The sequence below is a fragment of the Oncorhynchus clarkii genome, unplaced genomic scaffold (assembly GCF_045791955.1).
Source record: "Oncorhynchus clarkii lewisi isolate Uvic-CL-2024 unplaced genomic scaffold, UVic_Ocla_1.0 unplaced_contig_12270_pilon_pilon, whole genome shotgun sequence".
NCBI lineage: Eukaryota > Metazoa > Chordata > Actinopteri > Salmoniformes > Salmonidae > Oncorhynchus > Oncorhynchus clarkii.
The window spans coordinates 137,867-151,721 of record NW_027260809.1 but is presented as its reverse complement, the minus strand read 5'-3'; the positions used below and the strand labels follow the sequence as shown (position 1 = coordinate 151,721).

At 45.9% G+C, this 13,855-nt stretch overlaps 1 protein-coding gene across 4 annotated transcripts in view; it reads right to left on the bottom strand.

Moving 5' to 3' along the window:
• Positions 1–363: 363 nt before the first annotated feature.
• Positions 364–13,855, bottom strand: part of LOC139401782 (unconventional myosin-XVIIIa-like) — a 50,765-nt gene continuing 37,273 nt past the window's right edge. For all 4 annotated transcript variants that reach the window (XM_071145755.1, XM_071145752.1, XM_071145753.1 and 1 more), the window contains 7 exons: positions 11,776–11,904; positions 4,014–4,157; positions 3,586–3,675; positions 3,250–3,369; positions 2,543–2,654; positions 1,112–1,239; positions 364–522 (listed from right to left, as the gene is read on the bottom strand). In XM_071145755.1, the coding sequence (XP_071001856.1) occupies positions 364–522; positions 1,112–1,239; positions 2,543–2,654; positions 3,250–3,369; positions 3,586–3,675; positions 4,014–4,157; positions 11,776–11,904 (882 nt within the window). The remainder of the gene's footprint in view (positions 523–1,111; positions 1,240–2,542; positions 2,655–3,249; positions 3,370–3,585; positions 3,676–4,013; positions 4,158–11,775; positions 11,905–13,855) is intronic.

Sequence of the window (13,855 nt, the reverse complement as noted above, 5' to 3'; positions counted from 1 at the left end):
TCCTCATGAGTATAATTCATTGCCTGATCCCTCCTGGTGACCCGAAAGGCATTAAGTGATAACTTCTTAACCCATAGGAAGTCCCACCTAGTTGACTACTTCAAAATGGTGAAAGTCCTCAATGGCGCTGCCCATGGTAAAATGGGCTTTTGAGTACGAGAGTCCTCTATCTCTAAGGTTGGTATTGTTTTATTCTTTTTATTTCACCTTAATTTAACAAGGTAGGCCACTTGAGAACAAGTTCACATTTACAACTGCGACCTGGCCAAGATAGAGCAAAGCAGTGTGACACAAGCAACACAGAGTTACACATGGAATAAACGTCTTTGTCGGCCTACAGAGTGTGTGCGGTATGAACTGAACTCACTTCCTCTGTTTCTTCTCCAGGTCATGGTTGCGGCTCTGCTGGCCCTCCAGGTGTAGCTTGGTGTCCTGTAGCTCAGCCGTCAATCTCTGACACTTCTTCTTCAGCTGCTGGGCCGTACGCTGCACCTCCTCACTGTCTGCCTGGAGGTCACTTAGCTGGAGGAGGAGAGAGGGAGGGAGATAAAGAGAGAGATGTGTAACATTTAAAATATTTTTTTCAAAATAAGCAGAGGCATGAAAGAGGTCAAAGGTTCCGTTAGCTTCTGTCAAGCTGTCTGTCTGAGTGGCCGACCAGGTGAGACGCACAGAGAGAGAAAGAAAAGACTAGTTATTGCTTCACTGCTCCTTTTATGTCTCACTGAGTGAGCGCTCGGGGAGTGTAAAGCTTTATTTGATGTTTTATGAGAAAGCTCAGAGGAGGTGTCAAAAACAGAACAAGGGGCTGAGAAAAAGACAGAGAGAAAAATAAACGGCAGACAGAGATAGACAAAGACAGTGACAGACAGACACTTGCCCAGCAATGAGGAAAGGAGAGAGAAAAGGAGAGGGAGAGACCCACCGAAAACACTAGTAAACTGCTTCTGGACAGAAGGGAGGATATGAGCTAGTTTAAAAAAATGTGAGCTTGTGTGTGTGTGTGTGTGTGTGTAGCTAGATGAGGTAGGTGTAAATCCCAACATGCAAGTGTGTGTAAGCAATGCGAGGTTGAGCTAGAAGTGTGTGTGTGTGTCCGACACTGCCTTACCCCCCTCTCCAGCTGCCGCTTGTTCTGCTGCTCCACCTCCAGCTTGTCATTAAACTCCTGCTGTAACCTCTTCTTGGTGAACTCTATCTCTCTGATGGCCCTGTCATACTTCAGTCTCCACTCCCCCTCTAACAAACACAACATGATATAGCACAGTTAGCAGACAGGTCATGCATGGACAGCACTACATTCAACATTCAATCACAGGAGGTTGGTGTCACCTTAATTGGGGAGGACAGGTTTGTGGTAATGGTTGGAGCAGAATTAGTGGAATGGTATCAAAACCATGGTTTCCATTCACTCCGTTCCAGCCTTTATTATGAGCTGTCCTCCCCTCAGCAGCCTCCATTGCATTCAATATGCCTTCAAATAGAACTAAGATGAAATTGATTAGTCAGTTTGAAAGGAAGTCTGTTTGACCATGGAAGGGATTTGCATTAGTCAGGAGGAAATGTATCAAGCTGTTTTGAAGCCATATTAAAGTCTGTACACTACTGTTATGGCCTGTACATGTATCTCTTACACAGGGTTGTCTATTCCACGTAAAATGTGGGGTGTTTAAACGTTCAAACAAAACACTGAGACAAAAATCTATTCTACAGTCAGAATGGCCAAATAAAGCCTGCATTTGCAGTCCAGCCGGAAGTCTGTTCGGCATGCGTCCAAATATCATTTGAGGACGCCTGCAGTCTTTTATAATCAATTTCTACAGCATGTCTTGCAAAACCTTTTGTATCCTCATTGATTTCAGGCAGCCGCTGCAGTCTACGGGGGTGGTCAGCTTGATACAACCAAATAACTGGGCAAATGAAAGGACTCAATCAGAAACAGCCTACTTTGATCCTGGTCTTGGGGTGTACCTTTGTGTGTTGGTTTTCATGGTGCTAAATTGTCACCATAGCAACAGAGTGTGTGTGTGTGGTTTGGTTTTACTATCCTTGTGGGGACCCAGAAGTCCTCACATGGAAAGTACAACAAGGAAAACTCAAGACAAGTGGGGACATTTCAGGCTTAGGGTTAGAATTAAGGTTAGGATTATGAGTTAAGGTAAGGCTAGGTTTAGGGTTAGAATTAAGGTTAGGATTAGGAGTTAAGGTAAGGCTAGGTTTAGGGTTAGAATTAAGGTTAGGATTAGGAGTTAAGGTAAGGTTAGGTTTAGGGTTAGAATTAATGTTAGGATTAGGAGTTAAAGTAAGGTTAGGTTTAGGGTTAGAATTAAGGTTAGGATTAGGAGTTAAGGTAAGGTTAGGTTTAGGGTTAGAATTAAGGTTAGGATTAGGAGTTAAGGTAAGGCTAGGTTTAGGGTTAGAATTAAGGTTAGGGTTAGGTTAAGGGTTATGTTTAGGGTTATGGAAAATCAGGTTTTGAATGGGAATAAATGTTTTGGTCCCCACAAGGATAGTAAAACAAACGTGTGTGTGTGGCTCTGACCTGTGTCGTCATCGTCCATCTCTCCATTGAGCTCAGAGGCTCTGAGGAGTCTGGTCTCCATCACCTCCATCTCCATAGATTCCATAGACTTCTTCATCGAGTCAAACTTAGTCTGGGGAGATAATCACAGGCCACGCATTAATACAGAAACACATTATATACCAAGTTAGAAATACTGACAGATAGACCTCACATTGCACTTGCACGTACACACACAAACACGCTCATTGCTCACACACACACACACACTTCCTCTAAACGACACAATCGCTCATTTCGAGAAGCGAGGTAATTTGTACCCAGCCCATCAGCATGTGCTGTCTGAGCAGTCAGTGGAAAAATCTATGCCATCTAGTTGGAATACCCTGAAAAAAACAATCATGTCAAATGCCAAATAGAAAACTAAAAGGATGGGGAAGGCTGGGGAAGGCTGGGGAAGGATGGGGAAGGCTGGGGAAGGCTGGGGAAGGATGGGGAAGGCTGGGGAAGGCTGGGGAAGGCTGGGGAAGGCTGGGGAAGGCTGGGGAAGGCAGGGTCAACAATCTGATCACACCATTACGTTGCAGCCAACAGAACTGGCAAGGTCGTCATTGCAAATCAGAATCGGTTTTCCATTTACCGGTCTGGTTCAAATAATTAATGAAAAAATTGTGTACATCCAACAACAGTTAAGGACGTCTCATTTCTCCAGTGTTAACAGTGTTAACCTGCAGGTCCTTCATGTCTTTCTCCAGTCTCAGTCTCTCTGAGGTCTCAGACTCCAGCAGCTGAGAGGCCGACTCTCCTGTGTTCCTCTCGTCTGCCAGCTCCGACGACAGCTCTGTGATCTGGCGTATACACACAATTGTAATAAGCAAGAGGGTGAAAAAAATGTGTTTATCACTACTATACATGCACCCTGTCTAATGCATACAGTGCAATACAGTTAAACTTCCTGACATAAAACATCCATCTGTTCATCCTTTATTTATACAGACAGATCCGCTGGTACAATGTGTTATCTTATATTATTAGTCTGCAACACAGTTTGTGTGTGTGTGTACCCTGCTCTCCAGGCGGTCACTGTTGAGTCTCAGCTCGTTCCTCTCCTTGTCCACCTTCTCCAGCCTCCCTTTCAGCTGCTGGATCTCCTCCTGGGAACAGATAGACAGAACGAGAGAGGGAGGGGGAGAGAGAAAATGTATTACAGTATTAGAGGGAGCTAAATCTGTATAGTCTCTATAAAGCAGGGGAAGGGAATCAAATGCTGGGGTGTAATCATTACTACAAAACAGTCGGAAAAACGTTCTGTTATGAAACAAAAACAAGCATTTCTATGGGACAGATTCAGGTAGGGGCATTCCTGTTTGATGAACCTGTCCAATAGAAAAAATATTTTTGTTGCAAAAGTGAATATTTTGAAACTGTTTGAAGTAATGATTTCACCCCTGATCAACAGTAGATGGAGGGTGTGTATAGTTTGTGTACTCACGTCTTTGCCACGTATCTGCTCCTCTGTGAGCTGGACCTCTATAAGGGGGCGTACTGTGGTGAACACCTTCCACCAGGCCCAGCCCTTCACGCCCTTGTTCTTCTTGATGTTCTTCTGGATGCAGCGGATAGCCAGGTCCTGGATCTGAAACACGTGCCGAGGAGCAGAGGGACTTGTTTGTGTCTGGTGTTATGTCTGCCAACATGTAGGATTCTTGAAGTTTTTTTTAAATGGAAATATATATATCACAAATAGAGTGCATTCTGAAATTATTCAGACCCTTGAATTGTTCTGCATTTTGTTACGTTACAGCCTTATTCTAAAATTAATGAAATCGTTTTTTCCCCCTCCTCATTCGATAAACAATACCCCATGACAAAGCAAAAATAGCTTTTTTAGAAATTTTTGAAAATTTATTATAAATAAAAAACGGAAATATCACATTTACATAAACATTAAGAGTTTCTCCCATTCTTCTATGCAAATCTTCTCAAGCTCTGTCAGGTTGGATGGGGAGACTCGCTGCACAGGTATTTTCAGGTCTCTCCAGCGATGTTAGGTCGGGTTCAAGTCTGGGCTCTGGCTGGGCCACTCAAGGACTTGTCCCGAAGCCACTCCTGCAGTCTTGGCTGTGTCCTGGATCTTTCTCCTGTTGGAAGCTGAACCTTCACCCCAGTCTGAGGTCCTGAGCGCTCTGGAGCAGGTTTTCATCAAGGATCTCTTCGCACTTTGTTAAATAGAAAGGTGAGTGCCTTTCCAAATCATGTCCAATCAATTGAATTTACCACAGGTGGACTCCAATCAAGTGTAGAAACATCTCAAGGATGATCAATGGAAACAGGATGCACCTGAGCTCAATTTACAGTCTCATAGAAAAGGCTCTAAATACTTATGTAAATTGTTTTTTATTTTTTAATACATTTGCAAAAATGTCTACAAACTTGTTTTTTTGTTTTGTCTTTATGGGGTATTGTGTATTGATGAGAAAAATGTTTGATTGAATCAATTTTAGAATGAGGCTGTAACGTAACAAAATGTGGACAAAGGGAAGGGGTCTGAATACTTTCCGAATGCACTGTTTGTATGAAATATATAACTTTTGATAAATAAAGAAAAGAAGAAATGGCATTGCTTAGTGTCATTATCAACTAGCACAATAACAGACACTTGCATCAAGTGTGACGATTTGGGCGAGCTAGAATCAAGACGGCTTTAAGAGCTGAGACAAAGCTCTTCAGAGAAATGTAATCAAACATCGATACCACTTTGGCACCTTGTTAAAAAGGCATTAGAAGGAGCTACATGCTCCCGCTACATGGGCATCTCCAATAAACCACCCATTATCTCACAACCCAATTAGAAAAGCACAATGCAACTGCATCCTCTGGGTTTGCCATGATGGAGAAGGCATGCAGGTTATGTCCTCTAAAGCTTGTTTGTCATGCTTAGACCTAAACAAGTCTAACAAATCATGTGTTGACTCAATAAGGGGGGGTGGGGGGGGGTGTCAGTGTTGATCTCTCTGTTCCTCAGCCATACAGAGAGCTCATATACAACACCAGAGGGATTTAGAATAAGGTCTTGCAGCCTTTAGAAATAAGATATGTCTGTGTCAAACAGATATTGACGGTCTTAGAGAAACACAGGAGCAGAATGTATTCATTTCTCTTTCTTTGTCTCGGTCTTCCTTTTTACTCTGCCTTCTGCCTCTCCTTTACAGAGTTCCCTTTGAGTGTCTGTGAAGCTACATGGCCTTTGCTGAGCACACAAGGCCATAGATGTAATGCATGCATGCACTGACACACACCTGTTCCCAGTCGGGGAAGAAGCTTTGTCTTAAAGCAACGATTTAATTAGACACACTCTGGGCCGACTGGCTGACGGAGGAATCCCCCATGCTCCTCCATCTTCACCCTGCTGTCACTCGTTCTAGCCACATGAATGTCAAAGAGAGAGGAGGCTGTGGGCTTCAAACACTGTGCCGCATCCCTTCTATTCGTCTATTCCCCCATGGTGAAGCACCGTTTCAGAGAAGGAACACTCTCTCTATCACTTTCTCTCTTTTCTCCCTCAAAGCTCTTTGAAAACAAATCCCTGTGAGGGTTTGGCTCAGGCTGAGAGGACTTCAAGGTGGGGGGAGCCCCCCGGAGCAATCAAATAGACAGAGAGAAACAAACTAATAGATTTTTGGGCAGTGGGGACGTCAGTGTTCAGACGAGGAAATCAACACTTTCACGGTCGTGTCTTGTGTCTCTGAGAAATATGGGCCAAAGGTTCAAATGTAACACCCTGCACTGCCTTGTAATCAAGTGTGAATATTTTCCTGTAAATATCAAACCAGCTTACCTTGCTACGACACAAGCCTCACAAATATTTACCACTACCACTCTCCTCAACATGCATTTTCCTCTAAAACATGCCTTGGCTTCTTAGCTAGAATTGTGCAAAGTATTCATTGTGTGTTTAAATAGATACTTAAATCGTTGAGTTCAACTTAAATAAAACAACCTCAACTTCCTGTTAATCAGATCAAATGAAAACACATTGAACTAAACCTTACTGTAACTACCTTTCAGAACTGCTGGAGGGTATGTCCTGTACAGTACCTTTCAGAACTGCTGGAGGGTAGTGTCCTGTACTGCACCTTTCATAACTGCTGGAGGGTATGTCCTGTACAGTACCTTTCAGAACTGCTGGAGGGTAGTGTCCTGTACAGTACCTTTCAGAACTGCTGGAGGGTAGTGTCCTGTACTGTACCTTTCAGAACTGCTGGAGGGTAGTGTCCTGTACTGTACCTTTCAGAACTGCTGGAGGGTAGTGTCCTGTACTGCACCTTTCAGAACTGCTGGAGGGTAGTGTCCTGTACTGTACCTTTCAGAACTGCTGGAGGGTAGTGTCCTGTACAGTACCTTTCAGAACTGCTGGAGGGTAGTGTCCTGTACTGTACCTTTCAGAACTGCTGGAGGGTAGTGTCCTGTACTGCACCTTTCAGAACTGCTGGAGGGTATGTCCTGTACAGTACCTTTCAGAACTGCTGGAGGGTAGGGTCCTGTACTGTACCTTTCCGAACTGCTGGAGGGTAGTGTCCTGTACTGCACCTTTCAGAACTGCTGGAGGGTAGTGTCCTGTACTGTACCTTTCATAACTGCTGGAGGGTATGTCCTGTACAGTACCTTTCAGAACTGCTGGAGGGTATGTCCTGTACTGTACCTTTCATAACTGCTGGAGGGTAGTGTCCTGTACAGTACCTTTCATAACTGCTGGAGGGTAGTGTCCTGTACTGCACCTTTCAGAACTGCTGGAGGGTAGTGTCCTGTACTGTACCTTTCAGAACTGCTGGAGGGTAGTGTCCTGTACTGTACCTTTCAGAACTGCTGGAGGGTATGTCCTGTACAGTACCGTTCAGAACTGCTGGAGGGTAGTGTCCTGTACTGTACCTTTCAGAACTGCTGGAGGGTAGAGTCCTGTACTGCACCTTTCAGAACTGCTGGAGGGTAGTGTCCTGTACTGCACCTTTCAGAACTGCTGGAGGGTAGTGTCCTGTACTGCACCTTTCAGAACTGCTGGAGGGTAGTGTCCTGTACTGTACCTTTCATAACTGCTGGAGGGTATGTCCTGTACAGTACCTTTCAGAACTGCTGGAGGGTATGTCCTGTACTGTACCTTTCAGAACTGCTGGAGGGTAGTGCCCTGTACTGCACCTTTCAGAACTGCTGGAGGGTAGTGTCCTGTACTGTACCTTTCATAACTGCTGGAGGGTATGTCCTGTACAGTACCTTTCATAACTGCTGGAGGGTAGTGTCCTGTACAGTACCTTTCATAACTGCTGGAGGGTAGTGTCCTGTACTGCACCTTTCAGAACTGCTGGAGGGTAGTGTCCTGTACTGTACCTTTCAGAACTGCTGGAGGGTATGTCCTGTACAGTACCGTTCAGAACTGCTGTAGGGTAGTGTCCTGTACTGTACCTTTCAGAACTGCTGGAGGGTAGAGTCCTGTACTGCACCTTTCAGAACTGCTGGAGGGTAGGGTCCTGTACTGCACCTTTCAGAACTGCTGGAGGGTAGTGTCCTGTACTGCACCTTTCAGAACTGCTGGAGGGTAGTGTCCTGTACTGTACCTTTCATAACTGCTGGAGGGTATGTCCTGTACAGTACCTTTCAGAACTGCTGGAGGGTATGTCCTGTACTGTACCTTTCAGAACTGCTGGAGGGTAGTGCCCTGTACTGCACCTTTCAGAACTGCTGGAGGGTAGTGTCCTGTACTGTACCTTTCATAACTGCTGGAGGGTATGTCCTGTACAGTACCTTTCAGAACTGCTGGAGGGTATGTCATGTACAGTACCTTTCAGAACTGCTGGAGGGTAGTGTCCTGTACTGTACCTTTCAGAACTGCTGGAGGGTTGTGTCCTGTACTGTACCTTTCAGAACTGCTGGAGGGTAGTGTCCTGTACTGTACCTTTCAGAACTGCTGGAGGGTTGTGTCCTGTACTGTACCTTTCAGAACTGCTGGAGGATAGTGTCCTGTACAGTACCTTTCAGAACTGCTGGAGGGTAGGGTCCTGTACTGCACCTTTCAGAACTGCTGGAGGGTATGTCCTGTACAGTACCTTTCAGAACTGCTGGAGGTTAGTGTCCTGTACAGTACCTTTCAGAACTGCTGGAGGGTAGTGTCCTGTACTGTACCTTTCAGAACTGCTGGAGGGTAGAGTCCTGTACTGCACCTTTCAGAACTGCTGGAGGGTAGGGTCCTGTACTGCACCTTTCAGAACTGCTGGAGGGTAGTGTCCTGTACTGCACCTTTCAGAACTGCTGGAGGGTAGTGTCCTGTACTGTACCTTTCAGAACTGCTGGAGGGTATGTCCTGTACAGTACCTTTCAGAACTGCTGGAGGGTAGTGTCCTGTACTGTACCTTTCAGAACTGCTGGAGGGTAGTGTCCTGTACTGTACATTTCAGAACTGCTGGAGGGTAGTGTCCTGTACTGTACATTTCAGAACTGCTGGAGGGTAGTGTCCTGTACTGTACATTTCAGAACTGCTGGAGGGTAGTGTCCTGTACTGTACCTTTCAGAACTGCTGGAGGGTTGTGTCCTGTACTGTACCTTTCAGAACTGCTGGAGGGTAGTGTCCTGTACTGTACCTTTTAGACCTGCTGGAGGGTAGTGTCCTGTACAGCACCTTTCAGAACTGCTGGAGGGTAGGGTCCTGTACTGCACCTTTCAGAACTGCTGGAGGGTAGGGTCCTGTACTGTACACCGAAACACATTGTAATGCAGAACGTTGCCTCACAAAAGCCTTTGCAGTGGTGATATTGTTCCCGGTCTTCCCCTGGGCCTCTCAGTAGAAGTCTTCACGGATCCACCTGTACCCGAGACTCAATCCGGGACCCGAGCAGGACCGGATCCAAAATTCGAAATAACGTAACGGGTGGGTCGGATCTGATATGATTGTCACGGGTCTCGGGTATGTGTATGTGTTTTAACTGACTTGTCCGGAACGGCCTGTACAGATCCACAGGTGACTGCTGCAGTAGAGAGATAGACATTTTTCATTTGCTGCTCTTGCTTTTCACGAGAGGAGTGTGGCGCTTGTAGCTTGTAGTCATCAAAGCGGCAATAGGCTACAATCATAGAGCCTCCGTGTGTGGCAAAAGTTAGGAGATATCTAATCAGTGGAAGATGTTTGATGATAAATAACCTAGCTATGGCAGCTAATAGTCTACTGTAGTGCGAGTCTGCTTGGTTGGTTGCTGTCTCTCATCCCTCCCTCCATCCCTCCCAGTACAGCCCCTCCCCCGCCTGCTTGAGCGGCTCCTCTTTCTCTCCCTCCTCTCGTGCTTTATCAGCTCTGGTTAATCAAGTAGCTTTAAAAAGTGTTTTTCTGCTGCTTCCCTCACTTGGATAGGGTCTGGATCCAACCAGGCCTATACGGAACGGTTCTAGTTGTCCACGGGTCTGTTCGGAACGGGTCTCTACATTTAAAAAATAAATATTTATGCATATCGGGTCTGGGTGGGAAAGCCCCAAGTCCATTTCAGAACGGGTCCAACTTTTTGAACCCTTGAAGAACTACCTCCCAGCATTACACAACCCTCTCCAGTCCAGTCTGACCCTCAGCCAGTCACTGTGAGGAATGACAATCACTCTTAATGGAGTCGTTTACAACTAAACACTTCGGAAAACAAAGGAAAATATCAATATCCTGTTCCTAAATCAAAACAAACAATCAGGATAAACAACTTGTGTTACTTATAGAAAGAGGCAGCACTCAAATGAAACAGGCAAAGCAGTAAAGAGAAGCCCACTGTCCTTGAAAAGCAACTTAAAGACAGCAACCTTGAGCCCAGCTCAGCACAAAATAACTACCAGAGATGGGGATGGCAGGGACTGGGAAGACAGCGGTCGAAGCCCAATCTGTCCAAACACACATGGACACACCAAGACTCACATGTAGGCTACTGCTACACAATTAATTCACACTAACCACTCTCTCACACCCTCACGTACACAGACAAGCACCCCCACACACAAACACACACAGTACAGGACAACACACAGAGCTGAATAGATCCCCACCGGTGGTTCCAGTCATTCAGTGGAGGGTGTTATATCCCTGGTCGGCATGCTCACTCTGGTGTGGTGGGGCATATAGGGTGTGTGTGGGCTGTTTCCATCTGCCTAACACACACACACACACACACACACACATACAGCTCTGTCCCTGCCGTGTCTCTCTCCAATCCCTCATGACTGGACCAGGGATTATGACAGGCGTCTACAATAATAATCTCAGCCTGTAGAAAGACCAGCCTTCTAGTTTCCCCCACCACTCGTGTATAAATAAAGGTATTACTATTCAAATAGGTAAGGAGAGAGCCTGTACTATAGGCGTGTCAGTCCTTTTCTTTTTGACCCTCATCACCCCTACATAGATCAGAGGTCAGGTTAGAGTGAGAGACAGAGAGGAATGCTAAAATGGAGGGAGAGACTGAGAGGGCGAGGTGTGTGTGTTCTGGTGCGGTAATCGATAAGGCTGTGATTGAGGGGACATGTGTGTGTGTGTGTGTGTGTGTCCCCCAGAGGAGCAGGAGGAGCAGATGGAAGGCTATCTGCTGGGCCGGGGGCCAGCGGAGACAGGATGGATTTATGACACTGTGCTCTGATGAACTTCTGATTTAGTGAGCCGCTAAACCGCCCCACAGATGTGAGTGGCAGAGCTAGCAATGGAGCGAGAGCATGCCATTAATACGAGGCAGAGAGAGAGCGAGAGAAGAGGGTAGAGAGAGGGTAGAGAGAGAGGGAGACTATCATTCTAAGGCTTCCATGGGAATATTCTCTTCCTCTCGGAAAGAAGCACACGTGTCTTCTCTTTGGTTTTCATGGCAACACATTGACTAACTTCACTATAACGGAAGATAAATTAGAACGTGTCGTAGGGGACAAATAACCATATGATCGAATGGGAAGCTTCAGTTCCTTTCAGAGTTTTCCCAAGACATTGTCTGAGGCGGCGAACAAAGAGAGCAGTAAAGCAACACTGACACAAGCACTTTCTGTACTGGCAAGGGATACACAGCTCTTCTTAGACCACGACAGGCATCGGCTTTGAAAGTGTAGGCATTAGGAACCAACAGTGCACTGTGTGACGTGGTCGAGGGGCACGAAACGGTCCGTTTTGCTGATCTAAGATCAGTTTAGCTCCTTTCGACATCTAATCTGACCTGGGCTTTGGGCTGGTAAGAACTGGGTTGAGAGGGCTCACTCACCTTCCTCTTCTTGAAAGCCTGTCTGGCCAGGTATCCTCTGCAGGAAGCCTGGAACATGGTGATGTTGCGTCTGGTCTGGACATCTCTCTGCTCCTCCAGTTTGGCCAGGGTCCCCGCTCTGAAGAACACCTGGTGAGAGACAGGGACATTTAGATACTGATTAATCATGACACGAAAGTGAATTGTATTGAAGTCAGACAGGGAGCATGTGTGTGTGCAAGGTTGCACAATACTATGGAATAGAAGTAATGTAAACATGAAACTGAATATTTGCAACTTTTTCATTTGGGGGCATTGAAGCATACAAACAAATAATTACAATACTTTGTTTTTCCATGATTCAGGGAGTTGGAATCCCCCTAAAGATCTTCAACCATACATCTGGGATTCAGGGATTACATATCAACTACATCAAGTCCTGCGTTCACTTTGCATTTCAATGGCGATTACTTTGGGGGCTTTAAATTTAGTTGGATTACCTGAAACGCTTTAGAGTCATTTCCATTCTCTGATCTGCTCTGGGAGATTGGGTGGGGAGCTGCTGATGGACTTCTCTACAGTTTGTCAGGCCAGAGCTGAGAGCTCATCAAACTCTTTGAATGTTGCTGAATTGCATTAGCATGCTAATAGTGTTAGTGGAAGAGCTATGCTTAACTTCACAAAATCCTCATTAAAACTCCCTTGTGTTAACAACACATGCGGCTGCCACGGCTACAGTAAGGAAAATAACAAAGACAGGAAGTTTCTGGGGAAACTAAAACGACAGGTAGAGTTGTGGAGAAACTTCTCTTGGATTTAGCCGTCATCTTCAGTTAGTCAGAGGCACTGTGTTTCCTTCAACTCTAAAACAATTGAGATGGTTCGTCTACAGAGTGTTTTGTTCAGATTTCACCAAGCGGCTCCTCAAGACGAGAGCTGTGGTGGTGTTATGCAGAAACTGCATCATGATGCATCAGGACTGATCTAACACAGTACTCCAGGGCCCTTAACAACCTATTATCCTCTATCAGAGGCACAGGATGAGAGAAAACACTTTACCCAGCACAGACAATCAAAGTTCAGAGCCCGTGTGTACAGTCAAGCCAATTGCACATGCAGAGAGTGGGCTGGGCACGGTGAAACCACACAGCACTAACACACCCACACTTCTCTGCTGTAGGGCAACGACTCCGACTGGAGAGGTTGTCTATACCTCCAGAGAACATCGGATTGAGTTTGCTTCCTCTATTGTCAGCAGTAGAGGATTTATCACACACTGTATGGGCATTCTGTTAAATGGATCCAAAATGACATGTTAACAAATCAACAGCTTGCATGGTATGCTTGCATTAATAATGCACACTTGTAACTGTTTCCCGGGTGCCGATGACGTGGATGTTGACGAAGGCAGCCTAGCAATGACAGTCAGCGTGGACGAAGGAACATATTGGACCTCGTGGTCTCTGAATGCAACTCTAAAGGTCGACTGAGGTCGTGGGCCGTTCCAGTGGCTCAGTTGGGGCTTGGTGTTTTTCTTAGCATGATGAGAGATGGAAAGGCACACACACACACACACTTCCCAAAACATACTTTTCCTACTGTCTACTTCAGAACAAAACTTCCCACTGTCCTCTATTCCATGGACATTCTGAAAAAGCCTCCTCTGCTAATTAGCCATTCATCAGCCCGTCCTTTCCTTTGGATTTTCTATTTTGCATCTGAAAGGTTTGAATCTCACTGTGCTGATTGGTGTTTGTGGAGGGTTATCGGCACGCCACGGCAAAGCGCCACAAACAAAGAGAGCAGTCGCCTGCCAAAATCAATGGCTACAGGGAGCAACAGAAGGGACAACAACAAAGAGTAAGCCAGACATATTTTTTTCTGAAGAAGCAGAAGAACTGTGGAGCAACCTTCCCTGGCCCAACTGAAAGTCAAGCCTGATCAGTGTGTGTGTGTGTGTGTGTGTGTGTGTGTGTGTGTGTGTGGGGGGGGGGGGGCGGTTGCCAACCGCCAACTAAAAGACAAAGGCTGCCAGCCCAGGGACCCAGCGGCAGCTAGGAACCAGTACCACAGCGACAGACCTATGATTCCAAAGAGAAGG